This window comes from Vigna unguiculata, chromosome 8 (assembly GCF_037176805.1).
Source record: "Vigna unguiculata cultivar grain cowpea cultivar isolate G323 ecotype 2 chromosome 8, ASM3717680v1, whole genome shotgun sequence".
Lineage (NCBI taxonomy): Eukaryota > Viridiplantae > Streptophyta > Magnoliopsida > Fabales > Fabaceae > Vigna > Vigna unguiculata.
Genome location: NC_140799.1, coordinates 8,018,954 through 8,042,314, shown reverse-complemented (window position 1 = coordinate 8,042,314; position 23,361 = coordinate 8,018,954). Strand labels below are relative to the sequence as shown.

General features: G+C 27.6%; 1 protein-coding gene across 1 annotated transcript; it reads left to right on the top strand.

Annotated features, from left to right (window-relative positions):
• Positions 1-2,587: 2,587 nt before the first annotated feature.
• On the top strand, positions 2,588-3,328 carry LOC146884093 (uncharacterized). The gene has a single exon (XM_085665851.1). The coding sequence runs from the start codon at positions 2,588-2,590 to the stop codon at positions 3,326-3,328; it is 741 nt and encodes a 246-aa protein (XP_085521977.1).
• The last annotated feature ends 20,033 nt before the right edge of the window (positions 3,329-23,361 follow it).

Here is a 23,361-nt window from a genome sequence, read left to right as displayed (position 1 = left end):
GAAGGTTTGTGATGAAGATGAAAAAGAAATGCATTTACGTTAACTAAGCTTGAGAAATTTAATAAGAACCAAGAATTTAAGACAATATAAAACAAATCTCTAAAGTTATCAGAGTTACATATAATGAATTTAACAATTCAATAGAACGTGATCTGGAAAAAACGACATCAAATTTGACAATACCACCAAATCAAATTGATAAGATACAAATGCTTGATCTAAAATGGTATTCATGAATTGGTATCATGATATAATAGCGAATGATAGTAATATTTTTTTGAATTCTACTATTATATGTGTTTGTTATAAGAAGAGGAAATGAAGAGAAAAAAATGAATAGTTTTTCTTCTAAAAAAAATTATATATAACAAATCTAATTTGGCCCCCCTACAATTTTAGTCCAAGTTCCGCCACTGCCTACCCGCCCCGTTGACATCCCTGATCATGAGATGTTGTGTCATGAGCGAGTAGGTTCATGGATGGTGGTCTGTAACATCCAAAAAAAATAATATAAATAAATAAAATAAAAGAGATATATAGTTTTTTAATAAGAATATTTTATGAAATTATAATTATCTTTTTCATATAATTTAAGAATTATTGAGGAAAAATTTAAAATATATCCTAATAAGATTAATTAAATTTTTTAAATCACTTATATATGAAATATATATTTTCAAATTAAACTATAAAATTTTATACATTGGAATTAATATTAAATTATTACCGTATAAGGTAATCCTATTAAAGCAAGAAAAAATAATAATAAAAATAGAATAAAAGGGTAACAAGTAGATAACGCATAGAAGCTATTAAAAAAATAAAATATGAAAGAATAAAGTAACAATAAATGACATTCTATCATGTTACTGTGAAGAAAAAAAAAATTGTGAACCAATAATTCAATTGAAATGGAAGTAGCGAAACCAAAGGAAATGGGGTTAAATTTGAACTAAAGTAATCATTACAAATAATAGTATAAATAAGATGAAATGGGAAGAGATGAGAGATATTGAGAACGAAAGAAAAAATAGGAGAAACAGAAGAAGAAGTTGTGCGTGTGAGAAGGAAGAAAGAGGAAAAAATAAATAAATTTATATATCATCGAAGTCTTAGTACAATCTTAGTATAATTTCCACGATAAATAAGGTAAGGGGAGGAGACATCTATCATTTTATCTTTTTACTTTCATTATTTTTTTATCTGTATATAATTACTTTTATCTTTATATTTACCTTAAGTGAGGTGCCCTTAACCTCATTCTAATTTATATTTAGTTCTCGTTCCTATTTATTTATTTATTTATATTCATCTCTAGTTGTGCACTGGGTTTATTTATTCAATTTTTATTTACTCTCATTTATTTATTTATATTTATCTTCAGTTACGTACTGACCCTTTTTATTTATTTATATTTATTTTTATTATTCATTGATCCTATCTAAATATTTATTTATATAATTATATAATATTGAAATAAAATTTATGATAAATAAAGATTTGATTATTGTAGTTAGAGGTATGACCTTGAGATTTAAACGAGTTAGTATTGCTCAAGATGATATGTTCTTGAGTTACTTTGTTGGCCATGAGCTCATTTATCGTGACTAGTTACTATAAAATTAATCAATATTTGTATAAAAGTATAATAAAAATCGAGTTTTATGGAATTGGAAGAACTTTCATTTCATTTTATTTTATCATGATATGTTGTATTTTTTTATGTGATATTTGTCTCACTTTCCTATTTTATGATTGTTTGTGAAAAACAAAATTTTATAACCTTATCATAGATGATTGCTCCCAACATGCCTGATCCCTTCTTTGCCGACATTGTGGCTGTTTTCCCGGGAAATGCATGGCAAACCAATGTAGTGAATAATTCTGTAACATTTCAGAGAATTGGAAACTCTACTATTACTTTTCTCTCTGCTCCAAACGCGCCGATTGTCATCGAAGGACAAATCGGAGTTACCTTATATTTACCCCCAACAGTCCAAGTGAACCCTATCCATAATTTTTTCCCTCCACCTGTTTGAAAACCAGTATGTGAGGGGGAAATATTAAATAAATAACACTTCTTCCTCTTCTAGTGTAGGAAATATAAGATGTACCAAACGGTGTAAATATAAGATGCATACAGTATTGTAAATAACATATATATATATATATATATATATATATATGTGTGTGTGTGTGTGTGTGTGTGTTTGTGAATATTTTAAGTACAATTTTACCTTTAAATTTTATAAGTATATTGCGGGAAATAATAATAATAATTAAATAATTAGAAAAAAAAATTATCGTCACATTAGATTGTATCAGAGCAACGTTTCATGCGAGATCTATTAAATGTGCTCATTATATTTTTTACTAACTCATACGATTCCAGATGGCAAACATTAGGAGGAACAATGAATTAACTGAAGCAATGCAAGTTATCCAAGACACGGCTGCTGCTCTAATGAGGAATCAAAGACCTGAAGGAAACCTGAATCACAAGGATTAGCTGAATTTAGGAGAAACAACCCCCCCACAATTTTTTGGAGGATATGATCCAGAAAAACCTGAATTATGGATTAAGGAAATGGAGAAAATATTTCGAGTTATGAACTGTGCTGACAATCAAAAGGTAAATTATGTTGTATTTATGTTAATAGGAGAAGCCGAATATTGGTGGGATGGTACTAGGAGATTACTTGAAGGAGGAAGAATAATTATTGCCTGGGATGTATTCAGAACAAAGTTTTTAGAAAAATATTTCCCTAATGATGTGAGGAGAGCAAAAGAAATAAAGTTTATGCAGTTGAAGCAAGGAAGTATGACAGTAGGGGAATATGCTTCCAAGTTTGAAGAATTAGGAAAATACTCTACTTTCTTTTATCACCTAGAGGAAAGGATGAAATGTATAAAATTTGAAAATGGACTTAGGGATGAATTGAGAAAAGCAGTAGGAATACTAGAAATTGCTGATTTTCCTACACTTATTCACAAGTGTAGATTTTTGGAAGATTTTGAGAACAACCAAAATATCAAACCAAAGTATTTTGGACCCCAGACAAATAAAAATAAACGTATTGAGGGAAAACCTTACAATCGCCAACAATGGAGGACCCAATCCAACCAATCTTCATCAAGAAATTCTAGTAGACCTGTATATGATCATATCAGATGCTTTAAATGCGGACAAGTTTATCCTGCTAAAGATTGTCATCTTAAGGGACTAGTCAGTTTCAAGTGTGGGACAACAGAAGCCACATTTCAATCCAGTTGTAACCAAGACAAGACCTACCACAACAGGAAGAGTGTACACCATGACTGGAGCTGAAGCTGTTGAAAACCATGATTTAATTCAAGGTATGTGTTTTATTAAAGGAAAAACTTTAAATGTACTGTATGACTCAGGTACAACTCACTCGTTCATTTCCAATTATTGTGTTCAACATCTTAATATGTCGACCTCTTTTCTAAAAACTAGTTTGGTCATTTCAACTCCCACAAATGACTCGGTAATTACCAATAGAGTTTGTGTAGACTGTCCATTGTTCATTGAGAACAGAAAATTCCTTGTAAATTTAATATGTCTACCTTTTATCTCAATTAGATGTAATCTTAGGTATGGACTGGTTATCTTCCAATCAAGTCCTTTGAATTGTGCTAAGAAATCAGTGATATTTCCAAACTCTAAGAATATTCTAAAATCACCTACCAATTCAAAAAGTGAGCCTTTAAGGAATGAAATCCAAAGGTACTTGTTATTATCTTCTATGGAAATAAAAGAGGAAGTTGAGTTGAAAAATATAGCAGTTGTTCGAAATTTTCCTGAAGTCTTTTCCAATGATATCCCTAGTTTACCACCTAACAGAGAAATTGAATTTTCCATAGATCTGATGCTTGGAGTTGGACCAATCTCTATGGCACCATATAGGATGTCACCCTCTGAATCAGCAGAATTGAAGAAACAATTAGAAGAGTTATTTGAAAAACAATTAATTCATCGGAGTGTGTCACCTTGGGGAGCTCGGGTTTTGTTAGTTAAAAAGAAAGATGGAAGTTTTAGGTTATGCGTAGATGACAGTCAATTAAATAAATTCACTATAAAGAATAAATACCCTCTTCCTAGAATAGATGACTTGATGGACCAATTGAGAGGAGACTCTGTATTTTCTAAGATAGATTTAAGGTCGGGATATCATCAAATTAGAGTAAAAGCAGAAGACATACAAAAAACTTCTTTTCAGAACTAGGTATGGCCATTATGAATATCAAGTGATGCCTTTTGGTGTGACCAATGCTCCTGCAATATTCATGGATTACATGAATAACATCTTCCATCCATTTTTAGATCACTTTGTGGTTGTTTTTATAGATGCCATTCTTATTTATTCTAAGACTCTTGAGGAACATGAGGAACACCTTCGGAGTGTCTTACAAATCTTGAAAGAAAAGAAATTGTATGCTAAATTTTCTAAGTGTGAATTCTGGTTAGAGAAAGTAAAATTCTTAGAACATGTAATTTCCAATAAGGGAGTGTTATTGGATCCGACCAAAGTAGAAGTAGTTTTACAATGGGAGCCACAAAAAATAGTGACTGAGATTCGCAGTTTCCTCGGTTTTGCAGGATATTATATAAGATTCATTGAGGGATTTTCTAAAATAGCTTTGCCTTTAACCCAACTCACCAACAAGGGCCAAGCTTTTGTGTGGATAGAAAAATGTGAAAATAGTTTTCAAGAACTCAAGAAAAGATTAACCACTTCTCCTGTTTTAGCATTACTTGATCCTACTAGACACTTTGTTATATTTTGTGATACTTCCAAAATGGGATTAGGTTGTGTTCTTATACAAGATAGAAAGGTAGTGGCATATAGTTCTAGGCAACTAATAACACATGAGAAAAATTACCCAACTCATGATCTAGAACTAACTGCCATTGTTTTTGCACTTAAGATATGGAGACATTATGTTTAAGGTGGTAAGTTTGAAGTTTTTAGTGATCATAAGAGTCTCAAATACTTGTTTGACCAAAAGGAATTAAATATGAGACAAAGGAGATGGATGAAATTTCTAAAAGACTATGATTTTGAATTACATTACCATCCAGGAAAGGCAAATGTAGTGGAAGATGCTTTAAGCAGAAAATCTTTACATGTCTCTTCACTAATGATTCATGAAATGAATTTGTTAGAAAAATTTAGAGACATGATTTGTCGGTCACCCTAAGTCATGATAAAATGCAATTAAACTCCATTAAGATCACTAACAATTTACAAAAGCAAATCCATGAGGCATAAGAAAGTGATGAGTTCATTAATAAGAAAAAGAAATTGATAGATAAAACTGGAACATTAAGATTTAAGGACAGGATGTGTGTACCCAATAATGAGGAAATTAAGGAAATGATTCTAGAAGAAGCACATAAAAGCAAATTAAGCATACATCCGGGCACAACAAAAATGTATCAAGATCTCAAAAAAATGTTTTGGTGGCCCAAAATGAAAAAGGAAGTGACACAATATGTAGCAAAATGTCTAGTTTGTCAAAAAGCTAAAATAGAACACCAAAAGCCAACAAGAATGTTATAATCCTTAGATATACCTGAATGGAAATGGGATAGTATAGCAATGGATTTTGTAGTTGGCCTCCCACGAACCATTCAAAAATTGATTCCAAATAGGTTATCGTGGATTGGTTAATAAAATCTGCTCATTTCTTGAAATCAAAGAAACTCACTCCTCGGTTCATTGGTCCTTACCAAATTCTTAAAAAAATAGGTCATGTTGCTTATCAAATTTGTTTACCACCGTTCCTTTCCAACCTTCATAATGTTTTTCATGTGTCTCAATTAAGAAAATATATTTTGACCCAACTCATGTGATGAGACCTGATACAGTACAATTAAAGAATAACCTTACATTTGACGCAATGTCTGTACAGATTATGGACAAGAAAAGAAGGTCAAAGAATTGAGAGACAGACAAATCCCTTTAGTGAAGGTAATGTGGAATGGAGCTAATGGAGATATACATGGGAATTAGAAGAAAAAATAAGAGGAATTTATGCTCATTTATTTTAGTCAATAAAAAATAAATTTCGAGGACGAAATTTCTGTAAGTAGGGGAGAATTATAACATCCAAAAAAATATAAATAAATAAAATAAAATAGATATATATTTTTTTAGTAAGAATATTTTATGAAATTATAATTATCTTTTTCATATAATTTAAGAATTATTGAGGAAAATTTTAAAATATATCTTAATAAGATTAATTAGATTTTTTTTAAATCACTTATATATGAAATATATATTTTCAAATTAAACTATAAGATTTTATACATTGGAATTAATATTAAATTATTACCGTATAAGGTAGTTCTATTAAAGTAAGAAAAAAAATAAAAAAAGAATAAAAGGGTAACAAGCAGATAACACATAGAAGCTATTAAAAAAATGAAAGGATAAAGTAACAATAAATGACATTCTATCATGTTACTGTGAAGAAAAAAATGCGAACCAGTAATTCAATTGAAACGGAAGTAGCAAAACCAAAGGAAATGGGGTTAAATTTGAACTAAAGTAATCATTACAAATAATAGTATAAATAGGATGAAATGGGAAGAGAGGAGAGATATTGAGAATGAAAGAAAAAAAAAGGAGGAACAGAAGAAGAAGTTGTGCGTGTGTAGAGATGGCAAATAAACCCGTCCCCGTGGGTTATGTCCGAACCCGTCCCCGTTTTGACGGGGAATCCCCGCATTGACTGGGTATGGGTATGGGTATGGGTATGGGGAATCCCCGACTTTTTCAGTTGGGTATGGGGATGGGTATGGGGATGTACATATCCCCGCCATAATACCCGTCCCCGTCATATCTCAATTCTCGTTTAAATTATTAAAATATTCACAATTAATTAAATAACCCTATATATATATATTCTATTTTTTATTTCTTTTAATTATTTGGTTTGTCATGAAATTCATTCGCATCTCCATTATATTTTTTATCTTATCATAACATTTATGTAATTATGTTAAAATGATGTATGTTAATTAAAAAAAATTCATGTCTCACATTTGAATATTTTTATTTTTTTTAATATTTTTATTTATTATATACATTTTTTTCACATGAGAATGTTTATACTCTCGATTTAAGGTAATATAACAAAAATTATTTACTTATTATTATCATTATTATTAATTTTTGTTTAATTTGAAGAACTCTTTTGTTTCATTAAAATAATTTTCGTTATTTTTCAACCATTGAGTATATATGTTGATATTTGAAAAATTTTCTTAGTTCTCTAAGATATTTTTCATCTTATCAGTGATTAAATTAGTGACCGATTCAATGATAGAATCGGTACTTGATTTAGTGACTAATTTAATTACTAATTTATTTGTAATTTAATGACAAATTTTTTGGTCACTAATGATATTTCTATTTAACTTTAACCACTTCAAACATAATTTATTAATTAGTTCTCTAAGGTATTTTTCATGTTATCATACATTAATTATACATTTGATTTCCTTTGTGCAATTTCTTTCAATAGTCTCTCAAATTATTTTTAAAACACACATTTGTTAGTTTTTTAATATTTATTGTTTATTTTCATCATGTAGAATAATATTTCGATATATTCTATCTAATTATTTGTTATTTTATAACTCATTATTAATATACTGTAATTTTTTCACTTTAATTGTATAAATAACTTCTATTTACTACAATATAAAAATTTAATGTAATTGCTATGAATATTTATTTGTCACTATCCAACATATATTGAAGTTCAAAAGATACAAAATCTATGTCAAAATTTTATTATTATGTTTATTATTTGTTCTTTGTGTCATTTTGATCAAGTGATGTATTATAACTTTTATTAGTGTATAAAAAAGAGATTCATTAGAATTTAAAAAGTTGAAGTAAACAAACATTTAAAATATATTTTAATTTGAATATTTGTTTTCCTTTTATATTTTTTTGAAATATTTTTTAATTTTATCAACTAAGTTTCATCAATGTTGTAGTTTGCAAATTTAATAAATGTTTTGGTTCTCATGAAATTTTATTCGGTATTCTAATCTAAAATGTAGACAATTATAATTTATTTCAAATTATTTGATGTGGAAGAAACAATCATCCTCCTAATATTGAATATTTGATAATATTATGTTTTCTTTACCGTAATTTTTTTTTATAAAAATTAATATTGAAATAGTTAGAACACGGGTACGGGTATGGGTACGAGATTATACCCGTTACCCGGTGGGGATGGGGATGGGACAAAAGTTTGATACCCGTTGGGTTTGGGTATGGGGATGGGGATGAATTTTTTATGCGGGGATGGGTATGTGATAGCAAAACCCGTCCCCGCCCCGCCCCGTTGCCATCCCTATGCGTGTGAGAAGGAAGAAAGAGGATAAAATAAATAAATTTATATATCATCGAAGTCTTAGTACAACCTTAGTATAATTTCCACGATAAATAAGGTAAGAGGAGGAGACATTTATCATTTTATATTTTTACTTTGATTATTTTTTTTATCTGTTTATAATTACTTTTATCTTTATATTTACCTTAAGTGAGGTGTCCCTAACCTCATTCTAATTTATATTTAGTTCTCGTTCCTATTTATTTATTTATTTATTTATATTCATCTCCAGTTGTGCATTGGTCCTATTTATTCAATTTATATTTACTCTCATTTACTTATTTATATTTATCTTCAGTTACGTACTGACCCTTTTATTTATTTATATTTATTGTAATTATTCATTGATCCTATTTATTTATTTATATAATATTGAAATAAAATTTATGATAAATAAAGATTTGATTATTGTAGTTGGAGGTATGACCTTGGGAATTTAAACGAGTTAGTATTACTCAAGATGATATGTTCTTTAGTTACTTTGTTGGCCATGAGCTCATTTATCATGCCTAGTCACTACAAAATTAATCAATATCTGTATAAAAGTATAATAAAAATCCAGTTTTATGGAATTGGGAGAATTTTCATTTCATTTTATTTTATCATGATATGTTGTATTTTTTTTATGTGATATTTGTCTCACTTCCCTATTTTATGATTGTGTGTGAAAAACAAAATTTTATAACCTTATCATAGATGGTTGCTCCTAACATGTCTGATCCCTTCTTTGCTGACATTGTGGCTGTTTTATTGGGAAATGCATGGTAAACTAATGCAGTGAATAATTTTGTAACATTTCAGGGAACGGGAAACTCTACTATTACTTTTCTCCCTACTCCAAACGCGCCAATTGTCATCGAAGGACAAATCAGAGTTACCTTCTATTTACCCCCAACAGTCCAAGTGAACCTTATCCATAACTTTTTCCCTCCACCTGTTTGAAAACCAGTATATGAGGGGGAAATTGTAAATAAATAATACTTCTTCCTCTTCTAGTGTAGGAAATATAAGATGTTCTAAATGGTGTAGATATAAGATGTATACAGTATTGTAGATATAATATATATATATATATATATATATATATATATATATATATATATATATATATATATATATATATATATATATGTGTGTGTGTGTGTGTGTGTGTGTGTGAATATTTTAAGTACAATTCTACCTTTAAATTTTATAAGTATATTGTGGGAAATAATAATAATAATTAAATAATTAGAAAAAAAAATTATTGTGACATGGTGAACACGTGATGATATGAGCGGGGAGGCTCATATCCAGTTACTCTCGTGTGGGGATACGAGCGGGTAGGTTCGTATGTTCCACGCTCACACTTGAGAGATGCTGCATGCGGGGAGGTACGTAGTTGGTGGATCATGTGTGTTGGACTACGGTCGGGCAGGTCCGTAGAGCAGGACTACAAGCGGGGAGGTTCGTAGTGTAGAACTACGAGCGGGGAGGTTTGTAGTGTAGAACTACGAGCGGGGAGGTTCGTAGAGGCAGGACCACGAGTGGGCAGGTTCGTGTGAGCATCATAAATCCGGAGTCCAAGACTAACTATTTGTGTGATTTGAAGGTTGAAAAGCCTTGGGGTATTGAGGTCTTGGCCAAGAAATATTTAGAATCAAATAGTTGGGTGTTTGATAATTTTATTAAATTATGTGTCTATTTATTATGAGCTCACCCTTTCTGTTTGTGTTTGGCGATGATCGTGTGACTTGTCACGTTTGAGCAGATGATATTCCAGGTGAGGCTGTTGACGCATAGCTACAGAAAGAGGGATATTAGGGGACTTTTGACTAGAGATTTTACTCTGTTTTTCACCCTTTTGTCAAATTTTTGAATTTGTAATGACTTTATTTCTCTTATTTAATTAAATTATGGCGTGTTGAATAATAATTTAAATTTTCCCGCATTTTGGGAATAATAAATTATGACGTTTGAATTGTCGTTCTTATTTATTTATTTTAATTAAGTAATTTCCAGTAGGGACGTTATATGCCCTTTAATTTATAGAAAATTGGGAGGTTGGTTGCAACTCTAAACATGGTTGCCAAACTTGTTAGCTTTTCTTCCGTGGCGATTTCCTTGAAGTTGTTAGTAACGAAATGGTGGTTTTTTGCCAAGAAGGGGGGTTGAATTGGTTATTTAAAACTTTTTCGAAAGCTTAAAACCCTTTTTGATTGAATCAAATAGACCACAAAATTCGAATGCAAAAGCTATATGACAGTATACTTTCAACCAATCAAAAAATAAAAATAACAGGTTAATATATTCATACACCTATGAATCAAATGATTAAAATCTCAAAACAATTGGCTACAATTTTGGGAAATTATACAGAATGCATATTTCACAAATTTCACTCAAATAACATATTTTCCCATACAAGATTCGTTCCAAATAGTATATCAAACAATATTACACTAACAGATTACACGGAAATGCATTCAAACACTACAAAGAATGATTTGTTTGGTTTTCTCGAGATTTTAAAGTGAGAGAGATGAATGAAAGAGAATTGGACAATTGTTTTTATACTGGTTCACTCAATCACAGAGCTACATCCAGTTTACCTGGACAAATCTGAGTTTGGTTTCCATTATTATCAAAAGTTTTACAAATTACAAACCAAGATTACACTTTTTAACATTAGAAAACACCAAGATTTTTTACTCTCACAAAAATATCAATCATAACCCTGTAAGACTCACACTTACAGACCTGGAATAACACCAGGGACACAACTAGAGGCACAAGAACTACTAAACCTGATGGTGGCTCTCCCTAGCCAACCAAACTTAAGTTCTTCAAGCTTCTACCAAACCAAAAAGCCTCCAAGATCAACCAAGATCTTCAATCTTCACCTTACATTTGTGTGATTCAGAGAGAATGATTTTTCCAGTGATGAATGACATGTTTTCGTGCTAAAAAACTCAAAATCGTGTCTTTGCTCTTGAAAACACAGCTTATATAGTCTAGTCTTAAGTGAAATCAATCGATTGAATTCTCCGTACAATCTGTTGATTTCACTTGACTTAAGTGAAATCATTCGATTGAAAAACAAATCAATTGATTGAATGCATTCATACAAAAAAACTATATATAGCAAGCCTTTTAACCTATTAAAACCCATTTTAACATATTAAAAAGGACACACTAAGACTAACAAAACATCTAACTTATGTCATATAGCCTACGAATATGGTACAACATGTAAACATCATATTTAACACATTATTTCCAAATTTAACACTATAAAAACATGATCATTGAACGAATCTTCATCAACCACATTTGATCTCTTGCACTTTGCTTTATCAAATCTTTGGCACCAAGCTTGCTTGTGCTAACAGAAGCATGGACTTTGTTCCTTTTGTTTGATCATGAAGCTTTCTTCAATGATGGGTTTCCTCCGTGGTTGAGCTCCAGAACATGGTGCTTCAGGTTGTTTCATGTTGAAGTTTTCCTCGCATGGCTCATGCACCATCTTCTCTGCTTGAGTTGTATGAACAAAATTTGAATATTCTTGAAATTGCTTTTGAGTGCTCAAGTTGTTATTATGGGGCTCAAGCTGTTGTGCTATGTTTCTCCTAATTCTGTAGAAGTTTATAAAAAAATACACTAATTTTACCACACATGTTCATATCCTCATGCTTTTGCTAAATTCTTTAAATATCAGAGGGTAAAATCTAAATTATGCAATAAAATGAACAAGATAATTGATAAAATACATGTGAAATATGATTGATAAGCACCTATTAGTAGGTAATATAGTTTTTTTTTCTTGTAGTGATAAAACACACTAGAATGGTTGGAGAAGACACTTGAACTGTGCTTCACAACTAAGCTTGAAATGTTAGACTAGGCAAACTTTGATAACAAACAAAGAAGTTATAATTAGTGTATAGTAGACTGTATGATATCCTCTTAATCTTTAAAGACATATGATCTAATCAAGACAAATAGTCTATACCATTAAACGATTTAGAACCTTTAATCCAAATTTTACTAAACGAATCTTTACACATATGTTTATGGCTTAATTAGTATTTTGGTCCCTAAATTTATGCTTATGATTCACTTTGGTCTCTATTTTTTTTACTTAAGTTCCAATTTATTTATTTTTGTTCTAATTGAATCCCAATATTTGTTAAATAGAGTCAATGTGGTCCCTTCTGTTAAATTGGTCTTAGTGTCGTTTGGAAAGTTTCATGTGTTAAAATTTATATCATCTTCTATATTGGAATATGACACATGTCAAAATAAAAAGGATTTCAAAGATAAAAGATTATCCAAATTTTGACATGTGACACAATTTAAATGACATTAACATCAATCTAATGGAAGATATTTTTTAAATAATATGGACTCAATTGAATCTGTTTTAAAATATAGACACTCGATCGAATAAAAAACAATAGTAACCAATTACTAGTTAAGCCTGTATTTATTATAATACAAAGTAAATTGACTAAACTCACATATTTATAATCAAATTATTTATCTATTTCACTATAACATCAGTCACAATTATAAAAAAGATATTATATAAATCTTTTTAACTCAATTTAAAAGCAAACCAAGTTCAATTAACCCATATTTAAATAAAGTTATATTTGTTTTAAACTCAACTCGAATCATATTTATAAGGGAAATTAACTCACAAATATAATCTTATTTATCAGAGGCAAGATCATTTAAAGGGTAGGGAGGAGCCACAACCCTCCAATATTTTTGAATTTTTTAAAAATTATATGTACATATTTTTGGAATTATTTTAAATTATATATATATTTTTTATTTTTTAAAATTATATATTTTTGAAATTTTTAAATTTTTTTAATTATGGGTAGTATATTTTAGAAATTAATGAAAAGTAAATTATGTCTTTTTATTTCTTTTATAAAACACAACCTTTAATGTTAATAAAGTTGGTCATCTACTTTTTTTCAGTCTTAATTTGGTCTTGATTTTGGAAAGATTTAATGCAATTTGGTCCTTTTTGTTAGATTTTTTGAAGCCAATCAAAGAATTTACATCAAAATTGACATTAGGATTATGTTAATTGCACCAACAAAGCAAATCATCTTTATTAACTGTTTCAATTTTAATGAAAAATCTTTGATCATTTCCAAGAAAATAGAAAATGACCAGATTTATTATATATTAAGAAAAGAAGATACCACCAAAATTACTATATTACCCATTTTCTTTTATTGACACGTGTCATGAAAATTAGTTTTTTTGTCATTTTAAAACTCTGGTACAAAAGGACATGGGTTCAAATCCTACAAAAGATAATTTATTTTTATTTTTTCATTTATTTATGATTTCAATTATAATATTAATTATAAATAATATTATTTGTAATACTTTTATAAATATTAGTATTAGAATTTTTATAAAGATTATTTGTAGTGAGTAGTAAAATTATAACCCCTATTAGTATTGTAATAATAAAAATAATTATTATTGTTATATGTTACCATTATATATTATTAATATTAATATTATTAATATTATTAGTAAAATTATTACTGTTATTAGTAATATTAATATGTAATATATGTTATGAAATAAAGCGAATAATATAGAGAATGACGACAGATAATAGAGAAGATAAGAAACAATAGAGAATAGAGAATAGGGAGCAACTCATTTGTGTATCATTATTATTGATAGGAAGAGTCATATTTATAGATACAATATGTAATCCATAAAGGAAACAAATCAACTTAGTTAATACAAATATTTACCATAAAGAGTAATGAATCATATGAGTAAATGTATCAAATCAATGGACAATCATTCATTCATAACACTCCCCCTTGAGTGTCCATTCATAAAGAATGTGCCTCGTTAAAACCTTACTAGGAAAAACCCTTTGGGATAAAAAAACCTAGTGAAGGAAAAAGAGTACAACATTCTGTATTCTTTAATACAATATTGTTCATCACATATTCTATTTCTCCCCCTCATGTAAACTTACATCATTAAGGAGACGGAATCCGAATTTGTGAGTCATTTGCTCAAAAGTTCTTCTTGGCAAAAACTTTCCAAATAAACTTGTCATATTTTCAAATGAATGAATTTTTGGATGTCTATATCATCCTTTCAATTGAACAATACACTATTATGTTCATATATGGTTGTTGATTCCATCTTTGTTGGGATAGTCACAAGTTTCTTGCACATGTTGCATTATAGGCCTTAACCAAACATATTCGCAACTTTTCTCGTAATTTTGTATGATTAGACGATATTGCTACTATGGTTTGTTTCATATACCATCATGAAACCATTGTGCTACCACATGTGAACAAACATCTTGTTTGTGATCAACCATTGTGACATTGTAAGAATATGTAAAATAACATGCATATCCATAACCCATTGGTCTGAATCTGAATCATTTGGATGGAATAAGCTCATATTCGTAGTACCCTTAAAGTAACGAAGTATATGTTTTACTCCAAACCATTTTCTTCTTGTAGTTGAAGAACTATATCTTGCTTAACAATTTACAGCAAATGCAATATTAGATCGAGTATAATTGGCAAGAAACATTAGTGTTTCTATGACACTAAGATATGGTGCTTCTAGACCAAGAAGATCTTCATCATTTTCTTGAGGTCTAAGAAGAGTCTTTATCAACATCTAACGACCTCACAACTATTGGAGTGCATAATGGACATGACTTGTCCATTTAGAACATTTTAAGCACCTTAATTATATAAGCTTCTTGACGTATAAAAACACCTTTATTTAAATACTCAATTTCTAATTTCAAATAAGACTTTGCCCTTCAAAGATCATTCATCTCAAATGATTTCTTTGAGTAATCAATTGCCTTTGTGAGCTCATTAGGAATTCCAACGATGTTTATGTCATCTACATAAACAATAATTATGGCAAATTCATTATTTGGATCTTTTCATATAAATACAAGAACAAATAGGATCATTTTTATATCCTTCTTTTAATAAGTATACAAAAAGACGGTTATGCCACACATGTCTTGATCTCTTTAATCAATAAAAGAGCATGTTCAATATTTTATTGAATAACCCTCTTTAGAATTTGTCTGGTTGGGCAAATAAAATCCTTCAGGGATTTTCAAATAAATATGATTCTCAAAAGAACCGTACGAATAGGTTGTAATATCATCCATTAGATGTAAATGCAAACCTTGTTGTGCAACTAGGATAATCGAATATTGCAATGTTGTTGCATCCAATACTAGTGAACATGTTTTTTCACTAATCAATACAAGGTTTTGTGAACAACCTTGAGCAACCAATTATGCTTTGTATCTAACAATTTCATCATTTTTAATTTGATTTTTGCGCAAAAATCCATATGTACCCAACGGGTTTCATAACTTTAGGTGTGCGAACTATATGTTCAAAAACCTTTCGTTTAGCAAACAAATATAATTATGCTTCTTTGTATATTTTCATTTTTGGCCAATCTTTTCTTTGCCGACAATCTTCAATGATCATTGCTTATTGATCCTCATTGTCATTCATAGCATTCATCGCTATGTTATAAGTAAAAGTTTCGTCAATGTTAACTTCATTTTGGTTCCATATTATATGATTGATGATATAATTTATTGAGATCTCATCATTTTCAACCATTTCAGGTACCTGAGGTTCTTATGGAACCGAACCATTAATTATGTCAAATGAATCTTTTGGGATTTTAACCTTTTCGATTAGGTCATTTTGCATTTTAGCTCCCTTTCTCATTCAAGAGTTTTTATATTTGGAACCAATAGGTCTATCACGCTTCAAACGTCTCCACATGAGTTTTTCAACCCTTTTTTTCGCATCATAATAACTGATCATGTCAAACAAGGCAATCATTTTGATTTGTAAACTTCTGGTTTACTATGACATACATTTTAATTGTACTAATAAACTTGTAGTACAAACTATAAGAGAATGTTGATAATTTCTCCAACACACTTTCTTTTTCAACTCAAACATAGAGATATAAAGATATTTCATAGCTTTTTCATTGTTTGTCTCAATATAATATCCATTTAGACAAATGTCATTGAAACTTAATAAGTTTCTATTCAACTTCTTGGTAGAAGTATAATAGCTCTTCTAGAGTCTTCAAATAGATTTGTAGTACTATAAATAATACTAACATTGATGTCTCGCATTATCAAACAAGAGAAAAATTTATTACTCTTGAGAATTGTATAAGTTGTTCCACTATCAATAAGACACATATCTTTTGGTACTAGTGCAAAACATTCGTTTTTCATATAAACGTAAATATCAATATGAGATTTTTTTTTCAACACTCTCATAATCAATTAGGTGATCAATGCTTTCATTTGTTTTAGCAAAGAAAATAACAATATCAAGATGAGTAGCATCCATATGGTCATAATCAGAATCACCATCTTCATAAGCAAAGTGTGTTTCTATGTTCTTCTCATTATTTGTAAGATTCTTTGGTGTACAATAAATACAACTCAAATGGCCTTTACCATCGTAATGATAATATATACCTTCATCTTTTTGTCAATATTTTCACATTTTCCTTTTCCTTTTTTTTTCACATTATTGTGCCACTTCTGGTGACAAAATGTGTCTTTGAAATTTTCGTTATAACCATGTCCATAATCAATATCATGATCATGATCAAGAAAATATAAATCAAATGTTGCTGCATTCACTTCTAGGAATGGAGCATAACCAATTTGGACAAGTTTCATGATTTTCTATCAAAAGCTCATTGCTTTGTTCAGCCATACAAAGGCATGAAATAAATTCATAATATTGATTGCTGCATTCACTTCTGAGAATGGAGCAAATTAGGCGGATCTCATGATTTTTCATCAAAGCTTTATTGCTTTGTCCAGCCAACCATACATAGGCATGAAATAAATTCGTAATATTTGTGAATCCTTTTTCACAATATTTTTGTCGCATGAGCAAATTAATTGCTTAGATGCTTTATTTCTTTATTTAATGGTATCCCAAAATTCATTGCATCTAAATGTATTTCAACATTTAAAATCCAATATAAGGAATTCTTCTTTGCAATATCAAGGGTCACAAATCCAAATTTTGCAACGTTCCGCGTGTTTAGAACTATCACATAAAATAATAATATTAATAATAATAATAATAATCATCAAAATAATCATAATAATCACCTTCATAATAAAAATAAAAATAATAAGACGGAGATGAAAATTGATAAAGTTAAACAATTCTTATCGCAAGAGGAAGAATATAAGTTAAAATTATAATTTGAGAAATGATTAGAAAGAGCCTGGATTGAGACACGCAAAGCACTGTCGTTATAGAGAAAAAACTTCCACTAGTCCTCAATTGGTTGAAGCATCGTGCTGATAACGTGTTATGAAATAAAGTGAATAACATAGAAAATGACGACAAATAATAGAGAAGATAAGAAACAATAGAGAATAGAGAATAGGGAGCAACTCATTAGTATATTATTATTATTGATAGGAAGAGTCCTATTTATAGATACAATATGTAATTCATAAAGTAAACAAATCAACTTAGTTAATACAAATATTTACCATAAAGAGTAATGAATCATATGAGTAAATGTATCAAATCAATGGACAATCATTAATTCATAACCATATATTAATTTTCTTATTATATATTATTGATATGAGAAAAGAAGTATTATAAGAATAATTATTATCATTAATAAGAACTATAATTATTATTATTATATTATTATTATTATTATTATTATAATTACTATCATATCTAATTTAAAAAATTGACATTTCAAAAATATTATATTATTAACCCCATAATTAGTATTATTAATATTATTTTTATTATCCGTAATTGTTATTATTATAAATATAACATTTCAAAAATATTATATTATTAACCCCATAATTATTATTATTAATATTATTTTTATTATCCATAATTGTTATTATTATAAATATAATTGTTATTATTATTATTATTATTATTATTATTATCATTATTATATACTATAATTATTTTATTTTTAGTTATATTATTATTATTATTATTATTATTATCACTACGCGATATTATTATTATTATTATTAATATTATCCGTATTATTATGGTTAGACACACATTTTACTTTAATTTATTACAAGATCATACCTCAATTACTTGCATTTTTTATTTGTTTTATTGTTCATTTTATCTCTATATTAATAAAATGATAAAACTGACAACTAATTTTTTATTATGAATAATTATTTAAATTTAATAAATTATAATTAACAGGATAAAATTGTAAAAACAAAAAAGAACACACAAAAAATGTGTATCTTTTTATATTTAGTTGTTGTATTGTTATTATTAACACTACGAGATATTATTATAATGGTATTATTATTATTATTATAGTTAGACATACATATTAATTTTATTTACTATAAGATCATATTTCAATTAGTTGTCATTTTTATTTGTTTTCTTGTTGATGTATATCTTTATATATAATTATAGATTATTATTATCGTTAAAATTAGCCTTAGTATTAACACTGACATTAATATTTATAGCATAAACATTATTATTATTATTATTATCTTTACTTCAATTTTATTTTTTAAATTCTAATGAATCTATTTTTTATATACTAATAAAAGTTATAATAAATCACTTGACCCAAATAACGTAAAGAACAAATATTGAACTAATAATAATAAAGTTTTAACATAGATATTATATCTTTTGAACTTCAATTTATGTTGGGGTGGTAAAAGAAAATTCATGACAATTACATTAAAATTTTATATTATAGTAAATAAATTTTATTTATACAATTATAGTGACAAAATCAAAGTATGATAATGAGTTAAAAAATAAAAGATAATTATATAAAATATATCAAAATAGTATTTTATATTATGAAAATAAAAATATTAAAAAATTATTAAATGTGTGTCTTAGAAACAATTTGAGAGACCATTGATTGAAATCACACGAAGGAAAACAACTACATAAATAAGGGTATGATAAAATGAAAAATACTTTGGAGATCTAAGAAATTTTTTTAAATAACATAACCAATGGTTTAGAAATAACGAAAATTGTTTTAGCGAAACAAAATAGTTCTTCGAATGAAATAATAATAATAGAGTAAAAAAGATAAATTTTTTATATTATGTAGTATTTTGACCTGTATGAGACAAATATGTACATCCCCATATCCATACCCATACCCAGTTAGAGATGGGAACAGGACGGGGCGGGGATGGGTTTTTCTATCCCATACTCATCCCGTAAAAAAAAATCATCTTCATCCCCATACCCAAACACAAACCTAATGGGTATCAAACTTTTGTCTCATCCCCATCCCCACGGGGTAACAGATATAATCTCGTATCCATACCCGTACCCGTGTTCTAACTACTTCGATACTAATTTTTACAAAAGAAAAAAAAATTACGGTAAAGGAAACATAATATTATCAAATATTCAATATTAAGATGATGATTGTTTCTTCTATAACAAATACTTTGAAATAAATTATAATTGTTTACATTTAATATTAGAATACCAAATAAAATTTCATGAGAACCAAAACATTTATTAAATTTGCAAACTACAAACATTGATGAAACTTAGTTGATAAAATTGAAAAATATTTAAAAAAATATAAAAGGAAAACAAATATTCAAATTAAAATATATTTTAAATGTTTGTTTACTTCAATTTGTTTAAATTCTAATGAATCTCTTTTTTATACACTAATGAAAGTTATAATACATCACTTGATCAAAATGACACAGAACAAATAATAAACATAATAATACAATTTTGACATAGATTTTGTATCTTTTGAACTCCAATATATGTTGGATAGTGACAAAAAAATATTCATGACAATTACATTAAATTTTTATATTGTAATAAATAAAAGTAATTTATATAATTAAAGTGAAAAAATTACAGTATGATTGATAATGAGTTAGAAAATAAAAAATAATTAGATAGAATATATCGAAATATTATTCTACATGATGAAAATAAACAATAAATAAAAATATTAAAAAGTTAACAAACGTGTGTCTTAGAAATAATTTGAGAGACTATTGAAAGAAATCGTACAAAGAAAATCAAATGTATAATTAAGGGTATAATAAGATGAAAAATACTTTAGAGATCTAAGAAAACTTTTCAAATATCAACATACATACTCAATGGTTGAAAAATAACGAAAATTATTTTAACGAAACAAAAGAGTTCTTCAAATTAAACAAAAAATAATAATAATAAGTAAATAATTTTTTTATATTACCTTAAACTGAGAGTATTAAACATTCTCATGTGAAAGGAAAATATGTAATAAATAAAAATATTAAAAAATAATAAAAATATTCAAATGTGAAGCATACAAAATTTTTAATTGACATACATCATTTTAACATAATTACATAAATGTTATGATAAGATGAAAAATATATTGGAGATTTCATGACAAACCAACTAATTAGAAGAAATAAAAAATAGAATATATATATATATATATATATATATATATATATATACACATATAGGATTACTTAATTAATTTTGAATATTTTAATAATTTAAACGGGGACATAGATATGGCGGGTATGGGTATTATGGCAGGATATGTACATCCACATATCCATCCCCGTACCCAATTGAAAAAGTCAGGGATTCCCCATACCCATACCCATACCCAGTCAATGCGGAGATTCCCCATACTCATACCCAATCAATGCGGAGATTCTCCGTCAAAACGGGGACGGGTTCGGGTAATACCAACGGGGACGAGTTTATTTGTCATCTCTAATCGGGTCACAAGCTATTATAATTATTTCGTAAAATCAATTAATTGCACTATATTTGATATCAATCTTATTTATTATACTTAAAACTAAAATTATTATTACATCATTTAGATTTACTACTTACTACTTTATTACTTTAATAACAACATTTACAACAATATAACGTAGTTTTCATGATATTTTATTACATAATATTTTACTACTTAATATACAACATAAAAAAATACAACCTGTGTGTACGCACTGGTCAGTCTCCTAGTTGAGATTAAAAAAAAACACTAGACAACCAACTTGACATTTTTTGACAAAAACAGAGACCAAAAGAGTAATTAAACTAAATATTTATTAAGATGTTTTTTATTTATTTCTCATTGCCCGTTTAGTTTTTCACAAATTGTGCTCATCTTTCACTTTCATATGTTCTCCTTCATCCTTGAAGAAAAAAAAGTAACTCTCTATTGTCTCACTTGATAATAAAATATTAGTTTAATAGTTATTAACATGATTTTTTCATCTCACGAGTATTTCGTAGATTCATATTTTGTATGAATATATAAGAAAAAATAATATATTATGTGTTTTTTTATAATCGATTTTTTATTGTGACTTAACTATAATATATTTTTCTTTTAATCATTATGTCTCTAAGTTCTTTATTACATTATTATAAATCATTTTTTAATATTATTTTAAAAACAAATATTTAAATTGATAAAAAATAAAATAATAGATTCAATTTGTTAAAAGTGATAAAACAGAAGCTATTCGTGAAAATGAAATAGATCCTATTTCTTCACGTATTTTGATATATTATACTAATGATCTAATCTAATGATCCAATTATTTAGTTAGAATAAACATTTTTTAAAACATTATACTATTGATCTAATTTAATGATAAAAAAAATATATTACTTTGACTCCTTCAAAACTTTTGATGAAAATCTGGAACTGTTATTTATGTTTATAGCACCGAATGATTTTAACACCGTTCATATAAGTGTACATCTCAAAATTAAAATTAGAGTAGGAGTTGTTGATGATGTCACTCCCGCACGAGGGAAGAATCAGAAAATGCTGAGATATTATGGTGGAATTTGCAGATTCTTGACTTAATGATCTTAGCACTTGGTCAACTTGTTGGGATATGTAATTAATTATTATTGAAAATATTATGTTAATTGGAGATACATGTAAATGATGACACATATATGTGAAAGTAAACGTTATCTTATATTTATAATGTTGTCTATTTGTCTAAATTAATCAAACTATATCATATTTGAGTGGGAATATTAAAAACTATCCAAGAATTTAAAAATAAATTTTATTAGTGCATAAGGAAAAGAAAAATGATTACAACATATTTATTATTTAGTATTACCATGCAACTATATATTTAATTGAGAAGGAAAACTAACTTCTAATAACATAATATAAATAACTGACAGTTTGCAATTAAAAAATTAGTCTATCAATTAACAACCTTAAACCCAACAATACAACAAGATTAAGGATAGTACAGGTAGTAAAACACTATAATATGTGAGGTTATGTCAACTTTTGGTTGATTTTAATTAATTTTGCACTTTTTTTAGTTGTGTTGGATGTGTTGATATTTTTTGTTTTCGTCTTATGATATATACTAATTTCTTTTAGTGAACCTAGCTCTTAATATTCGTAGTATATATCTATGCTTATCTCTTTTTAGTGATAATATTAAAGAACAATTTAAACAGTAGTAATTAATCTAACAATATATCCTACAAACTAAGGGAGAAAAGATAAATAAAGTTGCGATGAAATAAATTCATTATAAAGAGAGATAAACATAAAAAAGTGTCATTACATAAATATTAGTATATTATATTTTATTTAAAGGGTTTATTTGGACGAATTTTTTTATAGTATTTTTAGAAGAGAAAGTGTAAAATACCTTTCTTTACCAACTAAATTTAAGTTATGCATATACTAAAAATAAAATTTCAGAAAGATTATACAAAAAAGATTCTACAAATGAATTTATTTAAATATTAGTTTTAGTTCATTGAGAAGTTAATTTTTGTATGCTTATTTTTAAAA

Excerpts from the sequence above, each read along its gene's own strand:
- LOC146884093 (XM_085665851.1), top strand. The coding sequence starts at position 2,588 with ATGGAGAAAATATTTCGAGTTATGAACTGTGCTGACAATCAAAAGGTA.